The sequence below is a fragment of the Cavia porcellus genome, unplaced genomic scaffold, assembly GCF_034190915.1.
Source record: "Cavia porcellus strain 051 isolate PalLab524CR breed Dunkin Hartley unplaced genomic scaffold, mCavPor4.1 scaffold_18, whole genome shotgun sequence".
NCBI classification, from domain to species: Eukaryota; Metazoa; Chordata; class Mammalia; order Rodentia; family Caviidae; genus Cavia; species Cavia porcellus.
This window is the reverse complement of record NW_026947501.1, coordinates 18,265,560-18,286,811: the sequence shown is the minus strand read 5'-3', so window position 1 is coordinate 18,286,811 and position 21,252 is coordinate 18,265,560. Positions and strand designations below refer to the sequence as shown.

General features: G+C 36.5%; 1 protein-coding gene across 8 annotated transcripts in view; it reads left to right on the top strand.

Annotated features, from left to right (window-relative positions):
* Positions 1 to 21,252, top strand: part of Wdpcp (WD repeat containing planar cell polarity effector) — a 313,989-nt gene that overhangs the window by 81,401 nt on the left and 211,336 nt on the right. For all 8 annotated transcript variants that reach the window (XM_063229505.1, XM_063229504.1, XM_013150055.3 and 5 more), the window contains one exon: positions 20,030 to 20,144. In XM_063229505.1, coding sequence (XP_063085575.1) covers positions 20,030 to 20,144 — 115 coding nt within the window. The remainder of the gene's footprint in view (positions 1 to 20,029; positions 20,145 to 21,252) is intronic.

The window sequence follows — 21,252 nt, the reverse complement described above, 5'->3', positions numbered from 1 at the left end:
AGTTTTGGGGGTCTTCTATGTAGAGTATCATGTCATCTGTAAATAATGATAAATTAACTTCCTCTTTTTCTGTATTACCCGTTTTATTTCTCTCTCTTGTCTAATTGCTCTGGCTAATATTTCCAGTACTATATTGAATACGAGCAGTGATAAGGGACAGCTAAAAGAAGGAAGGAAATTATAAAAATCAGAGGAGAAATTAATGTAACAGAGACTAAGAACAATCTGAAGAATCAATGAATCAGTGAATTGGTTCTTTGAAAGAATAAGCAAAATTGTTAAGCTTCTAGAAAACCTTAATAAAAAAGGAAAGATAAAGGTCAAATTAATGCAATAAAGAATGAAAAAGGTGAAATCACTACAGAAATGGAAATACAGAAGATCATCAACACTTACTTCAAAACCTCTAATCTCTTAGAGAGGAGAAATGGACAGATTCCTATAAACATATGAAGTACCAAAGCTGGGTCAAGAATATGTAAAATTGCTGAATATCACCATTTCTATTAATGAAATTGAAAATATAATTAAGTCCTTACCTACAAAGAAGAGCCCAGGCCCAGACGGATTCATTTCGGAATTCTCCAAGAATACAAAGGAAACTTAATGCCAACACTCTTCAAACTCTTCCATGAAATCAAAAGGGAAGCAATCCTTCTTGTCATTCCTGGAAGCAAATATTACTTTAGTAATAAAACCTGAAAAATACCCAACTAAAAAAAAGAACTACAGGGCGATCTTCCTCATGACCATAAATGCAAAAATTCTCAATTAAATATTGGCAAACAGTATTCAGCCAATCATCAAGAAGATTATACAACATGACCAAGTGGGATTCATCCCAGGCATGCAGAGGTGGTTCAACATACATAAATCAATAAATGTAATCCACCATATCAATAAAGCCAAAAGTATGAGTCACATTATCTTTTCTGTAGATGCAGAAAAAGCTGTTGATAAGGTCCAACACTTATTCATGATAAGAACCTTACAGAAAATTGGAATAGATGGACTTTACCTCTATATGATAAAGGCCATCTGTGTCAAACCAAAAGCCAGCATCATATGAAATGGCCAAAAACTGAAGGTCTTTATGTTAAAATCAGGCAGAAGACAAGAATTAGCTTTTGAGGTCTGTATATGACATGCTAGTGCTTCTCCTAGTTAAATCTCCAAAGCTTTCCAAATTCCTCCTGAAGACCAGTTTCAAAGACTTCTAAAGCATGTGGTCAGATACAGACATAGTAACAACCCAGCTTCTCTGATACCACTCTTCTGTACCAGTAACTTTCCTATTGCTGTGACAAAATACCCAACACCTGCAGTTTAAAAGAGTAAAAGTTTATTTTGACCCACAGTTTTAGTTTGTAAATGCTGGGCTGTTGCCAAGGTGAAAACATCATGGGGAAGGAACGTTGCTTATCTTATGACAGCTAGGATCAGAGAGATACATAAGGAGCCAGGGAGGGAGAGACAGCATTCCACCAGTGACCCACCTCTTCCAACCAGGTTCCATCTCCTAATCACACATTTAGTTATGAATGTGTCAATGAATCAGTTCACTGTTGAGTATAGCATTCCCATGATCTAGTCACCTTCTAAAGCCTCACCTGTAGACACCACGGGACTGTTGGGGACATTTTAGATTTAAATAGTAACAGGTTTCATTTATTTTTGCTTATAGCTGTCTTGTTTCCCAGTACCATCTTTCTAAGAGACTGCCCTTGTACATTGAATGGTCCTGGCACCCTTGTTTGAATAGCATTTAATTGATTGTGTATGTGAGGGTTTATTACTGGACTGGAATATATTTAGTTGGTTTATGTACCTGTCCTTATTTCCATACCATACTCTTTTTTATACTGTAGTTTTGTAATTTTGTTGTTGTTTTTGTTGTTTGAGAGAAGATTTGTTCTGTAGTTCAAGCTGGCCCTGAACTCACTACATAGGCCAGGCTGGTGGTGAACTCACAGCAGTCCCCCTGCCTCGGTGTTCTAAAAGCTTGGATTACAGCATGTGCCTCCATGTTGAGCTATAATTTGTTTTGAAATAAGGAAATGTGAAGCCTCCAACTTTGTTCATATTTTTTACAATTTATTTTATTTATATATTTTGCTTCCCAGGGTCTCGGCTTTTTTCCACATTTTTTTATTTTAAAGAGAATAAAACAAAAGAAAACAGAACAAAGCAAATCAGAACAGAACAAGGCAAGCATCACAGGACTTGAAAAACATGACAAGACATCACAAGTGGCTACCATAATGTCTCTTGTTTTCTTTGAAATAGCTGACCATACCCTCACACACAATAATATCAAACATAACAAAATAACATAAAACCAATTAAAAGAATGAAAGCATTATAGGACTTCAGAACCAGATAGCAGGAAATAAACAGTGGTTACTATAATATCTAATTTTATTCAAAAAAGTTGTCCATACTATCACACATAATAAAGCTAAATAAAACACAACAGAACAGAACCAATCACAACAGAATAAAAGCATGATAGGACTTCAAAACAATATGATAGTAAATCAGCGATAACTACCATGTCTCATTTTCTTTAAATAGCTGTTCCTACAATCACACATAGTAAAACAATACAAAATAAAACAAAACAGAATAAAACGAATTAAACAAATGAGTGAAAGCATTGTAAGACTGCAAAACAGGATAACAGGAAATCAAGCATCATTACTATAATACAGTCCATTATGTTCAAAATAGCTGCCCATACCATCAGAAAAAATAGAATCTAACAAAACATGACAGAACAAAGCCAAACCTAACAAAATTGTGGGCACAATACAAGAGTTAAGACAAAACAATAAGAAATTATAAGTAGTTACCATCTTCCCCTCCTGGGTGTTCCCTCCTGGGAGGGAAGTGTATCACTTTTACAGTATCTTATTGTGCTTTTTGGATCTCATTAACACCTGTTTTTATTGTAAGGTTCACCTGTAGGAGTCCAAACTGTTTTGCCAATGAGCTTCATCTCTCATTGCATCCATTTACCTACAAGACCATCAAGATTATTCTACTTGATAGCTGGTAGCTTTCCATTGTATGAAAATATCATATCTTTCTTATCCATTCTTCAGTTGATGGGTAAGTTACCCTTGCTTTTATTCTGATCTCCTGTCCATGGAACAATTGTTTTCTCTCCTTTGATTTTCAGTCTGTGAATTTTCTTTCCAATTAAATGTGTTTCTTGTATGTATTATATTGATGGATCTTGTTTCTTGATCCACTATCCCTGTGTTGCTTTTTATTGCAGAATTGAGGCCATCTACATTTATGGTTACAACCAGCATACATTGATTTGTCTCTACCATGCTATCCTTCTGCTGTTGGCCCCTCATTTTTCTCCTTCATTCAGTTTCCTGTCTTGTTTGGTGATCCTCCTCTGCTGCTGTTCCTGGAACCATGGTCAGCTTTATTTTTCTCTAGAATATTCTTTAGTACTCTCTGTCGAATTGGTTTGATAGTCATGAATTCCTTCAGTTGTTCTTTAATCATGGAGGTATCTTATTTTCCCATCAATTTTGAAAGATAGTTTCTCTCTGTATATCAATCTGGGTTGGAAGTTGTTTTCTTTCAGGATTTGAAACACTTCACTCTGTACTCGACTTGATGGTTTTTTGACCAGTCTGCCATGATTCTGATTGGTTTTCCTTTATAGGTAATCTGTTTCTTTTCTTTAATAACCTTTAATATTCTGTTTTTGTGTTAAATTTCTGGGATCCTGACTACTGTATGTCTGGGTGTAGATTTACTTTCGTTATGGCTAGTTGGAATTCTGTATGCTTCAATTATGTGTCTGCAAGATCCTTTTCCCATGTTTGGGAAGTTTTCTGCTATTCTGTAAATAGCCTTTAACTTCATTTGTGTTGATCCCTGCTTCTTCACTGATACTGCTCACTCTTAGATTATACTTTTTTTGTGTCATTTTACAGCTATTGAATTGTTATTCCCTGATTCCTTGTTAGTTGTAAGAGATCTTTCCTTTCACAATCACTTGCTGCAATCCTATCTTAAAGATTTGAAAGTCTGAGATGCTGAAATATAGCATTCTGGAGAAGACCAGATGAAAGGAGATAGATCCCCTCAACCCAGGAAAAAACTAAAGTGAAAAAAAAAGAAAGAAAGAAAAACTTGGAAAGAAGGTGGTAGCCAGACACACTCTCACTAGAGCTGGTCCCACTGTGTGCAAAATGCTACTGCAATCTGAAGACACATGGTCATGGTAAAGTTGGGGGTTGGCAAGCCTGAGGGCCTTGGCAGGAGGATGTGGTCATGGAGGGGAGTGGCATACCAGAGAATTTCACCAGCTAACGGTGAGTATGGGGGACTCAGTCCTGCAGGAGTGGGCGATTGGCCAATTACTATTTTGGAGTTGGGCAGGATAAGCCTGGAACCAGACAGCAGCTTCTGTCAGGCACTCCTAGCGCAGTGCAGACTGGTGAGAATTGCTTGAACTGAATCCCACCCCTATGTGTGATCCAATAGCCAAGGCCGAGGTTTCCCTAAAGCTATCCCTAACTGGTCCCAACCATGTGGCACACAGTAGTGTGGTGAAGACTCCCAGTGGTTGACCAGCTCAGAAGAGGGGCCAGTCTCCCCAACCCTCCTTGTATGCCAGTGGTCATCAGCAGATTGGGGAGGACACCAATCCCTAGTTAGCATGCTTTAGAGTAATTATAACCAATACAGGAAGTGCCAGGGACCCTATTATCCACCTGTCTGGAAAAACCAGAAATATGACAAGAGGAAGAAATGAAAGGCAGTCTCTAGCCTCCAGCCCAAGCAGTACTGCCCCAGGGGAGGTAAACACAGAGAGATTGGGAGTTGTACACATGCAGTTTCTGAAGCAGTGGCATCTGACATAAAGAAATACCTTCATGAAATTATGAAAGAACTTAAATATTAATACAAATGAAGATATAAGAAAAATATTAAATGCTAAGCACCTTTTAAGAAGACACAGATGGAAGAATAGAGAAGTAAAGAAAAAGGAGGGAAACCTTTGATGAAGAATATTTAAAAAAATGTAGAATACATGAAACAGACTCAAAGAGATTACCAGGAAATTAAGAACTCCATTGAAAGTTGGAAAAACTACTTGAAAGAAACTAAAGATAGATTATCAAACCTTGAAGACAGGTTTGCAACTTGTGATCACAAAAGGAAAGATCTCTTAAAAACCAACAAGGAACCAGGAAGTCATAATCCAAAGGCTAGAAGATGACAAGAGGACCTATAACTTAAGAATAAAAAATGTGAGTGAAGAAGCAGGGATATACACAAATGAAATACAAAGGCTATTTACAGAAATAAAGAAACTTCCCAAGCATAGGACAAGGAAATGATAGATATATGAGGCACACAGAACTCCAGCGAGCTACAACCAAAACAGATCTACACCCAGACATATAATACTCAAGATTTCAGAAAGTCATCGTAAGAACAGAATATTAAAAGTTGTCAGAGAAAAGAAACATCACCTATAAAGAAAAACTCATCAGAATCATGACAGACTTCTTGACACAAACCATCAAATCAAGAAGAGCTTGGATTGTGAAGTATTTCAAGCCCTGAAAGAAGATAACCTCCAACTGAGATTGATGTACCTGCAAAACTATCTCTCAAAATCATTGGAGAAACAAGATGCTTCCATGACAAAGAGGAACTGGGGGAGTTCATGACCACCAAACCAACCTTACAAAAAATACTGAAGGACATTCTAGAGAGAGAGAGACAGAGAAAAAAAAAGACTATGGTTTCAGGAACAGCTGTAGAGGGACTCACTGAACGGGGCAAACAGTGGAATGAAGAGGAAAAGTAAACAACTAATGACAGAAAAATAGAATGGTAGAGATGAGTCAGAGAAAGTTGATCATGATCACTAACATGGATGGGCTTGATACATTAATAAAAGGAAACAGGCAGAGTGGATCAGGAGATAGGGTCCATCAAAATGCTCTATATAAGAAATATAATTAACCAGAGAGAAGGTTTATGGACTGAAATTCAAAGTTGAGAAAATAATACTGTATGTAACAGGGAACCAGAAAAAAGTAGGAATAACTCACCCTTCAGCTGTAGATTGGTTGGAAAGGCTTTTATACTTTTATACAATGGAGTTCTACTCAGCTATAAGGAAGGCTTGAGGCTCTTGTAGGTAAATAGATACAACTTGAGATCTTGCTCAGGGGTAAAAACTCCCTAGTCTAAAAACGAAAGGAGTTAGTGGGATACAAAATGTACAATGCATCCTGGGAAAGTAAAAGGGGAGGAATTGTCTAAAAAGAAAAGGCAGAGGCCCTCGTTCATCTTGTATCATGACTTGAAACCTATATTGTTTTCATCATTCTGTTTAGTTTGGTTATATTCTGTTCTAGTTTGTCTGCTTGTACTAGATTTCATGGCATGGACAGCTATCCCAAATATAGCCAGATATACTATGATAACCATTTTTGATTTCCTATTAACTTAATTTGGAGCCCTGTATTGCTTTCACTGGCTTGTTTTGACTTATTTTATTTAAATCTATTTTGTTTGATCTCTGTCTTGTCTTGACTGATTTCAGTCTGTTATGTTTGATAGTATCAAGTCTGAGGGTAAAGGCAACTGCTCTGAGGAAATAAGATTCACTATGATATCCATTCTGGTTTGTCTGTTATCTTCTTTTGACGTCCTATAATGTCTCCAATGTTTTGTTTTTATTGATTTTCCTCTGTACTGCTATGTTCAGTTTTATTGCCTGATGATATGGGCAGTTCTATTGAAGATAACAAGAGACATCATGGTAACCACTGTAGATCGCCTTGTATTTTGGTTTTAAGTCATGTACTATGTCCATCCTTTTGCTTTGACTGACCTCATTTTGTTTTTTCTCATTTGGTTTTATTCTCTTCAAAATAAAAATAGATTAATAAATCATAATGAGAAAAAAGATTTGAAAGTCTTCAGTCTCTTTCAAGCAGTTTTGCCAGCTTTTGATTGTCTTTTTAATTTCCTGGATATCTCTGTGAATCTGTTTTGTGCATTGTAATTCCTTTCTATATTGTTTATTCAAGGTTTTCATCATTTTCCTGTGCCCCTCTTTTTTTAAATCTGTCTTTAGATATGCTCAGCAATTCTTACATTGTTTGTGATCTCTTTTTTTACCTGAGACATTATTTCTTTTTTTTTTTATTTAAGGAGAAAAAGAAAAAAAACAGAAAAAGGGTACAAGTAATACAAAATTTAAAAAATAAACAGTAAGAAATCACTAGTTAATAGATTACATATTCTAATCTTAGAAATAGTTCAAGTTACAAAATTGAAGCGTATAAAGTGGACTTTCAAACAGTGAGACTGCAAACAGTTTTGTTCAATGATCCAAAAAACACTCAGTACTATGGTTATCTATCTTATACACTTAAACATATATGCAGTTATAACCTTTAGAGCACTTTCTTTTCTTTTCTTTTGTACAATGAAAATTACACATTTTGGGTTTTATTACTCCTACATTTCTTACTACTTTTTTTGAAGAGAGTAAAACCAAATGTGACATATCAGAACAGAGTCAGTCAAATCAAAAGGATGGACATAATAGATAATGTAAAAACAAAATATAAGTTGATCAACAATGGTTACCATACTGCCTCTTGTTATTTTAAGAAGAATTGCCAATTATAATAAAATTTAACTAAACAGTAAGGAATAAAACCAAAGCATTGGAGACATTACAGGACTTTAAAAAAAAATAATAGTCAACAGGAATGGGTGTCATAATGAATCTTACTGTCTTCACACTTTTGCCTATACTTTCGAACTTGGTACTATCAAGCAAAGCAGTATAGAGGAAAATCAGTCAAAACAAGATGGTGAGGGCAATACAGGAGTTCAAATCAAGTTAATAGGAAATCGAAGTAGGTTACTATAATGTATCCTGCTATTTTTTATTTATTTTTCCCTTAATTAAAAAGATAAAGAGAAAAAAGTAAATAATTAAAAAAAAGGGGGATTGAGATAAAAGAGGGCATAACAACAGAACAGCACAGGTCAAAACATAGCCATTTAAGCAAAATAGTGTTTCACCACAAGATATCCTGACATAAAAATAGTTACCATGGTGTCTCTTTCCTTGAAATCTTTGAGTATAACTTCGTATACCGCAGCACCAAACGTATCAAGATACTATAAAACCATTCAAGAGAATAACATTATTACAGGGTATTCAGAACCAGCTAACAGGAAATGAACAATGGTTTCTGTATAATCTCCTTGTCTATAAAAGTTTTTGCTTATATTATCATAAAATCCAGTAAGATACAACCTTTTAAGACCGATGGAGACAGAAGAATACAAGTTTAATGAGATTTCAAAACAAGATGATACTAAATCAGCACTAGCTATTATGATGTCTTGTTTTCTCCAAAACAGCTGTTCCTACCATCCAATCTTCTCTGCCTCATTTCTGTTGAGCTCTTTTCCTGTCGTTTGTTGTCAGTTTGTCTTCTCCATTTCATTTTCTGCTCTATTCATTGTGGCCTCTCTGCCACTATTTCTGGAATCTTGGTATTTTCCTTTTTTAGACTATCCTGCAGTATTCTCTGTAGAGTTGAATTGGTGGTTGCAAATTCCCTTAGTTCCTCTTTATCCTGGAAGCACCTTGTTTTTCCATCAATTTCTAGGGACAGTTGTGCAGGATATATCAATCTTGGCTGGAGGTTATTATCTTTTAAAGCTTGAATTATTTCTCTCCACGCTCTTCGTGATTTGATGGTTTTTGCTGAGAAGTCTGCTGTAATTCTGATGGGTGTTCCCTTGTAAGTGATCTGTTTCTTGTCTCTGATGGCTTTTAATATTCTGTTCATATATTGGATTTCTAGAATTTTGATTATTATATACATAGGCGTAGCTCTGTTTTGGTTGTAGGTGGCTGGAGTCCTGTATGCCTCATATATCTGAGTATCTTTACCATTTGCTAAATTAGAGAAATTCTCTTGGATTATTTCTGTGAGTAGCTTTTGTAGTCCATTTGTTTGTGTCCCCACTTATTCTTTTATGTTCTTAATTCTTAAGTTATAAATGTTCTTATCATCTTCTGTCCTTTGTATTGTTGCTGTTTTTTTGTTATTTTTAGAAGTTTTTCATTTCATGCTCCCATATTACAAATCTGCCCTCCAGTTCAGATAATCTATCCTTAGTTTCTTTCAAGCTGTTACGCCAATTTTTGATAGAGTTTTTAGTTCCTGGTAATCTCTTTGAACCTGCTTCACGTATTCTATGTTTTTTCTATTTTCTCCATCAAACAGTTCTCCCCTTTTTTTCTGTTCTTCCATTCTACCATCTTTTTTTTTTTGGGCGGTGCTTAGCATTTCTCTAAGTATTCTGCTTATGTCTTTTTTCAGGTCATTAATAACTTCATTCCTGAACTCGTCTGTGAGGCTCTGGAGACAGCACTTTATGTCTATTGGTGCAGTGTCTGCTGTTGTGTGTTTCTCAGGATTGGGGGCTGAGGACCCTTTCTTGTTGCTCCCTCTTCCCATATTCTTTGTTCCTTATATACAAGCATATATAGGAGGTCCAGTTTCCTTCCCTGTCGGCCACAGTCTTTTGAATTGCGCCAGCTAGGTGTTTCCGCCCACCACAGCTCACCAGGGAGATAGGGAGTGGGCAGCCTATGCCGGCCCGCCCCTCCAGGTCAACCTATGGAAGGCTTCACCACTAGGGCGCACCTCCAGGCTGCTGGGACCTGGGTTGGGCTAGCCTAGTGGGTCTTAGCAGCGGCATCAAGCAGGCCAGGCACTCCCCACCAATCCCACTTAGAGGGGAATATATGCTGTAGCATCTCGTTCCGGGTAGTCTTCCCAGTCCGAGTATGTCCTCTGCTGAAGCCTCCTTCTCTATGGAAGGGTCCCGATCTGCTCACTCAACGCATGTCGATGCAGGGCACCTGGCCAGTCCCGCTCCCAACTCAGTTCAACGCTTCCCACTCTCAGAGCTTTTGCGGTTCTCTCCCCGCCTTGCCGACTGGGACACAGCAGTGGCTGCAGGAAATTCAAATCGCAGCTTCCAGTGGCCCAGGGTCCAGCTTCCGTGCTGAAATCTTATCTGTTCCTGCTATATCACTGGGATTGCATTTCCAGTTGGTTTCTCTTAATTTAGTTTGTTCCTGGATCAGCAAGGAATATCCCCCCTTGCCTAGGACTTCCTGTCCGGCACCATTCCTGGATTTCAAGTGTGGTTTCTCAGAGAGCCTCCGAAGCTGCTGCTATCTATCCACTATGTTCTCTCGGAAGTCTTGAGACATTATTTCTGATTTGACTGCTTTTACAATTTCATGAAGTTGTGTCTTTACTTCAGTTGCTATCTTCAGAGATTTCAGGTCATGATTTCCATTTTCTCCAATAACTATATCTCCCAGACTTGTTTTGTGAGGGCTAGAGTTTGAGATTCTTTTGCTACTTTGTTTTGACATTTTCCTGGGTTCTTCCCAACATGCTGGTTGTGGAGCCCCGGACACTTTGCACTTTTGCACCATTGTAGAGGAATAGGATAAGCACCTGGAATAAGCACCTCGGATTTACAGGATGGTAGCAGTGTATGGGGTGGGCTTCTCCAGACCTATACAGCTGCACTGGGGCTTCCTCAGTGAGCAGGTGTACATGGAGGTGGGGCTGCTTCTTTCAGCCTGTGGGTCTACACTGGGACTCCTGTAATAGAGGCAGGCACATAGGGACATATTTGTCCAATTCTCCCAGTAGGTGATGGCTGCCCAAAAGAACCAAGGCCTTCCAGTGGTGGCCTACAGGTTCACGGGGCTTAACTGGCTGCATGTCACTGCCCACAACTGGCTACCCACAGGAAGGAGCCTTCTGGTGTCAGAACCTGGCAGGCTCTGTACCCATCCTGGCTGCCCCCATTTAGCTTTAACTCTTTTCCCTATTATAGATAGACACTACACTTATTCTGTCCTGTAATCCTCTCGGAGTACCTTTATGTCTTACCTCTTTCCAAAAAAAAAAAAAAAAGGGAATCACCATCTCAAAAGAAGTGTCTATATTTGGAATCACCATGTTTACTGCATACTCAGTATTTAGTCAACATTAATTGAGCATTTCACCAATTATTTTATTGTAAAACTTTCCAATGAGATTGTAGAAAACCTCTGCATTACCAAATCCATTGGAATCCTTTTTTAAAAAAATCTCATTTTATACACAGTATTTAACATTACTGACTAGTTTTTCAGTGTTGAATTACTCTTCTCAATTTCCATGGCACTTTTCTCTTTCAAGAAGCCCTTCTTCTCTTCTTTTTAGGCCCTTTTTCCTTTCCTCTACCCTTGAATGTTGGGCTTCCTTGAAGGCCCAATTCTGAGCCATCTTTTTTTCACATTCATGCTGAGGGCTTCAGTAACTTCTCTCTAGAGCGTACACCTTTCCCTATGGTCCAAAACTATAAATTCAGCTGCCTATGTAATGCCTCTAATTGAGTACCACATAGGTACTTCAAACACCATATCTGTAACTATATACAGTATATCCCTGCAAAGTCACTGTTCCATTTTACTAGTCTGTATGTCTACTTTTGGATCAATACCACTTTTTCTTTTTTTTTACTGTGATTTTGTAAGTATAACTTGACATTAGGTATGATGTTTATAGGAATGCTGCATTGGACAGTATTGATTTGGTATTTTGGCTTTTTTATGTTTCCATATGAATTTTAGGAGTTTTTAAATTTTTATTTTATTTGCAAACAATGTTGTTGGTGTTTTTAATAGGAATTACATGAACTCTGTTGATTACCTTTGGGTAATAAGGCCATTTTTATAGTATTGGTTCTGCCAATCCATGAACAAGACTAATCTTTCTGTTTTCTAATTTTTTAAAAATTTCTTTTTTCAGAATTTTGGAATTTTCATTGTACTTTCTTTCATTTACTTTATTGGGTTAGATTGGCTCTTAGATACTTTTATCTTGGAGCTGTTGTGAATTCAGGAGGTACTTTTGTCCATTTCCAAGAGAAATCTATTATATGACATTTCTATATTTTCTGACACATTTTAAATGATTATTATTTCATAGCTTTGAAAGCACTTACATTTATCCTGCCTTGATGTGAATTACAGAAAGGGATAAGTGGAAGTTATAGCATCAACTGTTGAGTATGTTACTAGGAAAAGAGAATGGACAAGAAAGTATATTTAAGTGGTAGACCTGATATAAATGGAAGAAAGAAAATCAGCAGATTTTACTGGTATATTTGAAACTTGTAGGTAAAAGCAAGCAGTTAAAAATGGTAATTTCAAACTAAAGGAACTAATGAAAGATTTACATTTGATCTTATTCCCACATTTAATGTTTTAAAATTTAAAACATTAAAAATAATTCCTGTTAATTGTAAAATGATACACTTACAAACAGATACATACAAAAAGTAAATGATCTCCTTACTCCGCACTCATTCTCTTTTCCATTGGCAATTGTGATCAGCAGTTTGGTTTATATCCTGCTTTAGATACTCATTCCTTTAAAATACACATACATTTTTTAAAGTAAATTATTATTCTATACCAATTGTTCCATAATTGGTTTCACATAACAGTATATAGCACACCTATCAGCAATGCATAGCTACCTCCTTGTTTTTAATAGATGCATACTAATGCATAGTTTGGATATACTATACTTTCCAATTGTTCCTGGAAACTTTTAGTAAAGAAGGAAATTGGAGATGGATGAATAATCAGGGCAAAGTAATAAAAAGATTATGTCAGAAATTTATGAGGTAACTTACAGACAAGAAGGAATCATTTTGGTATCCTAATTGACCCTTCTAGGAAGGAACCATTCTTAGTGCATTGTGAACATTCTGACTCAGAAACATTTGTGCTGTGTCTTTAAAACCATAAAATAAAAATGGGTAGATATTTTTAGAGCTTCATTTGTGGTTAAATATTTTAAGAGATTCAGTTTTTATTTTTGAAAAGTTCTATATAAAAATGCCAAATAATAACCAAAAGTAAAATAATTTGTAGTATGAATTGTTTAAAAATCTACTAGGCAAAAAGATAAGTTTCATGCCCTCTGGCTGCCAGTTCTGTCTCTGATGTGTCTGCTATCAACAGTACTGCGTGTGTTCTTTCTGATATCTTCTTGTGTTTATACAACTTCATTATGCACATGTATAGGCATATGCACACTCGGTTTTTTTCCACTAGTAAAATAGAATGCGGCTGCTTTTGTAGTTCTATAACTTAAAATTTCATCCTCACTTCACAATGTACTGTGGACTTGGGCAAAAATTTCTGATTAATTAAACTTATTTATCTCTTATGTTATCTCCATTTATTTTCTTGTACTAGCAACATTCACAATAGCCAAACTCAGAAGTGACTGATTTATTGACTGGAATGGCAGTTTATCAATTTATAATGTGAGATATTTTTGGCATCATAAACGTTGCTTATTTCCTTGGGGTATTCCTATCTGATGGATGAATTACTCAAGAGACTAAATTATAGATAAGAAGGCTGATTGGTGAGCGGAGAATTAGAATAAAAGCAAGGAGATGTTCTAACAGGATATTTCTGTTACATTAAGGTTAGCTGGATAACTCACCCTGAGGCTCTCTGTCTCTTCCCAACTGGCATTAGTCATCAGAGTCACAGCCCTGAATGTGTTTAGAGACACCAGAACATGCTTCTGATCTGGAATGTGCACTGTCCATCACTCTGTTGACACATCTGACCAATCCTTATTTACATTAGAGGACAGCTTATCACATTACCCTTTCTTTATTTTAGATAAGGGTTGATTAGAATTTGAGAAACTCCCAAATAAATTTGATGAAGATGTGGAAAACCCTTTGCCTCCATAGCAACTCATTAACAAGTAGTGTTCATTTTAGGCTCTGTCTAAGGTTGCTACCACAATGTCTTCAGAGATTGTTAGTAGTCCCCTAGTACCCGAAATCATCCCTAGGCTAGAACCTCATTGGTTTAGAGCACTAGTGGGGAGCCTACAGCACGTGTGCCATAGTAGGCTATTTTTTGTATCACTGAAAACTCTAAAAGGTTCACATTGGTTTAGAGTAAGAAAAGAGCTAGAGAAAGGAAAACAGATGGGGTATTACATGCAAGTCTACTGAGAAGTGAGAATTAAGGGTAATTCCTCAGTAGCACGGACAATATAGAAATGTCATTAGTAGACCTGTTTGGGTCACAACTTTTCCACTAATATAAGACCTTTGGTTAGTTGCTTAATTGTTGTGATTAAGTCAGTATATGAACTCTGCTGTTGTTTCTTTTAATTTTAATGTTTATTATATGTTTGCAGTATGTAATTTTACACTCATTTTCAGTGAGTTGATACATGTGCATAATACATCTTAGTTATTTTTACTTCCCCTTCTCCTTCCCTCTCTGTCCTTCCTTCTATCTCTTTATCCCCTTCCCATTTGCAAAAGATCTACCTCCCTATTTCCTGTTACCTGTTTTTTATTGTGTTCTGTGTACCTAGTATGTGGGAGACACTGATAGAATTTTTGATCTGTTGAATGAAGGCTTTGATTAATGATGTCATCTGACATAGTTTTCTTCTCAATCTTATTTTCAATTAAATACTCAGTCTAAATGCTGTGGACTCCAGAATTTGAAAAAACTAATTTGAAGAGCCATTTAAAGGTCCTGAGAATCATTTTCAGATGTCTTAGAAAGCAAACTTCTATAGTAAGAAATTACTGAAGAAAATGAAAAGGAGAAAATGTAAAGGCAACAGCTAGAGACATGGTTATAGCAGGAATAATAAGCAAGGCTCTTTCTGTTTGGAGGAGTGTCAGAGAAAAGGAGAAGTCTCAGTGGTTTTGCCTTTCTTGTTTCCTGCACAAAGGACATTAAAAGAAGGACAGTGTTGGGAGATCCCCTTAACCTTCTCATTAGTTCATCTTAGAGCTGTTCTCAAACTCCAATCTTGTTCAGAAGTACTTTCCTTTGCCCCTTGGCCTGCTCTTTTTCATGTTTTTAGCTTCTAGAATTCTCTAACCACTTGCTATGTAACAGGACATAGTCTTAGTTGCCATTTTCCTCCTTACCTTACCAAACTTTATAATGTCTTGTAACCCTTTCTGTTTTGAGGACTGTAGGACTAACTGCTTTGGGGAAATAGAGTTCAAGCTAACACTTTCTTGTTTGGGCTGGAATATTCTTTCAGAGTTTCAGACTATTTTTTTTTTTTCTCACACTGGTTATCTCCTGTACCACATCCAGGAGTATCTTTGGCACCAGTACTTTGGAAACTATACTTCCCACAGGCAGTTTTATAAAATGCATTAGTTAGCTTATTAATTTATGCCTTCATATTAAAAAATGTACCAAGAGTGCCTCTAGCCACAAAATATTTAGAGCTCTGAAATGGTGAACATTCTTGATCCTAACAAGTACTCAATCTTGGTTTCAGTAAGTGGCCTAACCTGATTACCTAACATCTCTAAACATTAGAATATCTGAGCACTCAGACCTTAGACCTTTTTCTCTTTCCACTCATTTTTTACAGAGAGCTTGTCCATTTCCATGACTCTAAATATGTCTTTGTATTGTTGGTGACTCCAAATACAAATATCCAGCCCCTCCTCACCACTGAACTTCTGACTCATTTCTAACTGTCTGCTAGTTATCTCCATTGTATTTCCATAGATATCTTAAATTTAAAATGTCCAAAATCAAATAATTGAGTCCCCATAGTCTAAACTTGCTTTTCCTCTTTCTTATCTCAGATAACCTAAGTTGCTCAAGCCCCAAAGCTTGAATTTCTTACATGCCATATGCATTTCTTCAGCAAGTGTTAGTGGATACTCATTTTCAAATACATCTCAAATCTGCTTACGTATTATGTCCTCCAGCATTGACTTTCTAGTTCAAACTATCCTCTTTTTTCATAGCAACCTCTTCATGGACCCCTTGCTCTCGTGCCTTTTCTCCACCTTAAAAGTTAAATTAAATCACAGTTGTCTGCTGCTTGAAATCCACTGGCTTGTCATCAACTAGGTCCAACCTAACCTGGCTCATAATTACCTCTCTGCCTTTGTTCTCTGTGAGTACCCCTCTCACTCCCCTCCAAGTACTTTGGCCCAGCATTCTTCAGTTATCCAGGGCACATTCCAGGTTCAGAGTATTTTCTCTTTGTTTTGAACTCCTTTTCTCCAGATATTTATGCTTTGCTTCATGTAGATTCAACTCAAATGGTGTTTCCTGAAGGGAGCCTTTTAATGTTTTTGTTAGTCATTCAGGTTAAGATAACATCATTTAAAATCCCTTACTGTGTTTTATTGTTTCTCCATAATTTTTATTTGATGATTATGCATCTATACCAAGACATAAACTGCATGAGGACAGGAAGGGCAAGAACATTGTTCTATTCACTGCTGACTGTTAACAATTGAAAGAGTGCCTGGTTGATATGATATATTAAGTATGTATTTGTGGAATGAATTAGTGAATGTATGAATAAATGGCTATACCTAGCCTGTGTGAAAGATTCTCAAGGAACACTCAAGCTCTCTGGACAGGATCCATAGTGCCCAGATCACCACTCCTGTCCATAACTGGATCACGTGATGTGTGTGTGCCTCCTGCTGCTACATGATATCCTCCCTTTCGAGTCCTTGGCAGCATTAGTGAGTTCCCTCTTTTAGCTACGCTGGCAGCTTGCAGTTTCCTTCTCCATCACACAAAATGGCCTTTTAAAATTAATTTTATAGCGTAGCACATGCTTATATAGTTTCCGCTCGGAGAGTAGGGTTATTTCATAGTAGTGGTGGTGAGACCAGAAAATCAGGAAAAATAAAATAAATATTGGATTAATTAACTTCCAGAATTCTGAAGGAACCTACAGAGACCTTGAAGACAGTGAATATTTTTATGAAATCAGAGCAGTTGGGAAAGACAACAAAAAATTGTTCTATTTCTAGTTAGAACTCACACATAGGCTCATGTGTTCCATGCTTGGTCTTGAGTCCAACCTGGCTATAAGATTTTTTAAAAAACAAAGTTGTCTTCAAAGATGACAAAGAGAATAGTGAGAACATATCATATGAATAATGGTCAAATAACAATTGTTGCCATTACTTGCTATGTGGCAGGCATTATTCTAGATGCTTTTTGTAAAAGTTACTTAGTTTTTATCCTATGAAGTAAGTACTATCATGTCTGCTTGCAGATAAGGAAATGATGACACAGAGAGGTTAAATAACGTCCTCAATAACACAGTTCGTAGGAAATAGGGCCAATACTGATTTCAGTGTCCATGCTGTTAACCATCATGCTATTATCTGAACAGTTGAAGAAGGAGCTACTGAAGAAAAACTGGGCTCAAGGGGAGTTTGAGAAGGCAGCTGTAGTATAGCTTTACTGTCAAGCTCAAGGATCACCAACTTCTTCCCCAAACTCCCGTTCTGTTCAGTGTGTCCTCCTATTAAAAGTAGGTATAACAACATTTGGCTGCTTGTATCTCTCTTTTAACTTACATTTAACCTATATTAAAAGGATGTACTTAATTAATTTTTGAGCCATTAAATTTAGTGCTTGACATATAATCAACATTCAGTTTTGCTGAATAAAAAAACAAATGAATGATCTTTAAATTTATTGGAACTGTCCTGTTGAACAGGAAATTAAAATTTTAAATAAAGCCTACCAAGAGAGCCTGCCATGCGTGCCTGCCAAGACCAGGTGGACATGTTCGTGTCTGGACAAACCTGATAACAGAACATTCCTTCCTCCATGTTCTCTTCTCTAACAGATGATCTTAAAATGTAACTTAAAATGTTCCTCTGTGTAACCTCTCTTTATTGACCTTGCATAATGGATGGCCTTGCAATATCACCTAAAATAAAGTCCTTTAGCAATCCAAGATGTCACCCAACCCTCCAATCGTACCACACCAAATGTACCCTTGTACCTCCCCACTTGCTCTCCCCATAATAAAAGCCTATAACCCCATTGGGCAGGGTTCTAACTCTTTGGGAGAGATCCCAGTCAAGTCCGCCGGGGTAATAAACTGCCTCCTAAACCTACTCAGTGCCATTTCTTCCTATGTTTAGTCTGTTCTATATCACGATGGTAGGTCAGCTATTCTGTGAGGCAGTGAGCTCCTGATCACAGGCTAATTAGTTAAGCTTGGGCTGGATGCCTGGTGAGAATTTGCAGAAGGAAAAAGAGTGTCATGTTGAAGAGAAAGTCTAGGCCAGATCTTCTTTTGTGAATTATCTAACCCCGTGATGAGTTAGTCTTGACTTTTTCCTCCAGACATTTATTGACACCTACAATGTACCCAGCATTATTGTAGGCATTTAAGATATAAAGCTAAATACAGCTTAGCCAATATCCATAAGGAGCTGCTGTCAGTGGACAATTAGGAAAAGAGGTGCTTAAGGGTATAGGTGTAAATATTTAGTAGGAAAAAATGAGCAGACAAAAATTTTAGAGATATTTTAAATAAGGAAGGGAGAAAGTCTGTTGAAGTGGAGAACTAGATAAGGAAAAGATCCTAAAATTGCCTCTCTGAGAAGGGACAATTTGGGGAGTGACGCCCACAGGCTATTTTGCTATTGGGGAATTCCTGTAGTAATAATGTATTTGCCATCAAGATTCAGTGCAGGGCTGGATGTAATTCAGTAGAGATTAATTAATTTGTGAAGTATTTGGAAGTTCTTGAAACAAATATACCTTCTCTTGTTAGTCTCCAGAATTCAAAAAGAGGATTCAGTCTCCCTCTTCCCTTAACCCCACAGCCCTACAAGGGCATTAACATGAGATGGAGCAGTCTGTTAACTCAAGGTAAAGTAAGGTTTCTGATGAGTTGGGCAAGGACTATAGCAATAAATACAGAAGGATCCTTTAGTTTCCTCTCTGACTGATTTGCCTGGACAGTGAGGGAATAGTGGTATTTGTTTCTTTTAGGACTCTGGTCCTGTGGGCTGCTTTTTCACACATACCCAAGTATGTCTGAATACAGAATCATCCTTTCGCCAGGACATGATGCCTAGGTGGATTGGGGATTCCCCTGTTTTGTTTAAATCATAGTTATCTTTGAATTTGGCTAGCATGTTCATAATTAGTTTACTGACAATTGTTTTTTTTTCCTTCTTATACCATATGCTATTCCATGATTCATCAGCTTTGAGTCTGTTGCTTTGAAGGTGAAACAATTTCTTCCAATGTTGATATTTCAAAATCTCGTAGATAACAAGCATACACATATGTATAGTCCTTTCAGAAGCTTTAAACATTTGGAGATGAATGAATTATGCTGCTACAAATGGAAAGGAGTGTTGCAAAATTGCAGTGGTGATATCCAATCATCTTTTGTTGGGTGGTTCCTTGAATGCTGATATTGATAAAGCCTGTATATTTTATTTCTTTGTCTGTTCTTGTGAAATTGTTTGTGGTATGCATAATGAGATTTTTAAAGTTTAACATTTTACTTACTTGCATTAATTTACATGTATTTTAATATTTTAGACTCACAAGGTCTTTATTTTTAGAAGTTTTAAATTCCAAGTAAATCATAACATAAGCTATTAACATTGTAATAGTGCCTTGTCTTCTATATTTAATGTGTAACAGTGATTATTCAAACCTTAAAATTCTTTTACTTTTTGATACCAACAGTAACCTTTCAAAATATTTTCATGTAGGTTACATTATGTTTTATAAATGCAAACCAAAGCAGTTATTTCTACATGGATACTTCCTAGTATTTAGAAGATTAGGCTTCTAATAAACATTCACTGTATTAGCTTTTTGCATATAACTTTGATCAGTGTAGTACTTAGTATGTTTGTTGCCTGTTTCTTTTTACTCTGAATGTTGGGGTGATTGTTTTTCAATGTAGAAAACCTTTTTATAATTTCATGGTTGTAAATACTTGTTTAAATATCTGTTTAAGTTGTACATTTGAAGAGAGCTTTTAAAAGATTATAATACCCAGCATGTCTTCCTTCTCTTCTCCCCCTTACCTTGTTTTAGCTTCTCTTTGGTTCAGGTGTGTTGGTGTCTCTAAGTCTTTCTGGGCCACAGCTGGAGAAAGTGGTGATTGACAGAAGCCTGGTGGGGAAGCTCATCTCAGACACCATCAGTGATGGTAATTACCCCCATGTGCAAATCAATTGCCTACATTAACAGTGGGACAAGAGAAATAGTGCATCAACAGGTAGACTAATTATTACCACTGGGGACCTGCAAACACAACAAGTAATTGCTTGTAATAGCATACTTACAACCTCTGGGACCTATGCAAGTTTCAACCAAAATTTAATATCAGTGATATTTTTTTCTTTCTTGTTAAGTGTTAGGCTTATATTCTGAGTATTTTCTACCCTTTCTTAAAAAAAAAGAACATATTTTCAAAATAGATTTTATATTTTTTCATAATTATTCTTCTATTTTGACATTTCAGATTCTTTCATTTCCAAATGAATTTTCAGTGAAATAACACAAATATGTCAACACTGCCACCAATTAAAAAAAATTATACATGCTTTGGCTTTTGTAGGAAGATTCGTTTTTACTAAGGCCTGAGAATACTAACTTTTGAGATATTTTGTGGTTATATTTCTAAAGTTTTAAAAAAAGTACCATATTCTCATATACTAAATTAATCTGGTTCTACCAGGTGACACGAGTCAGTGTGACACAGGCATATATAAAAGATTTTAAGCCATTTTTTGAATAGTGAGGTAACCAACTTATAGTGAGCCATGAAGACTCTAGGCTGGTGCCAACCTATTTATTTCATTAATTCAAGAAAACAACCATATAAGGTATATTTACATTTTTATAATAAGGAAACTAATGCTGAGTTACTGTGGCTCAGAGTATAGCTAGAAAGTGACAAGGCAGAGATTTGAATAGAGGTTGTGACTACAACTCTCATTTTCTTTTCCATTGTACTATGCTGATTTCTGAATTTTTATGATCATGTCCTTTTATTCAAGGTAAAAAGAACTCTAAAGGTAGATTGTGTTACCATAAAAGATTGAAAATGTCCAGTATCTTGACTAATCAAAGGGAAATGTAGCCAGTGGAAAGGACAAAGGTGAGAGAGCAGAAATTTTCCTTTGTGTGCTCTCACCAGCTACCTCTGAATAAATCAGAAACAATCACATCATCTTAAAAGCACTCTGCAGGATGGTTGTAATTAGCAACATCACAACATTACTGACTATGACTAGCAGGGTAGGATTGTGAAC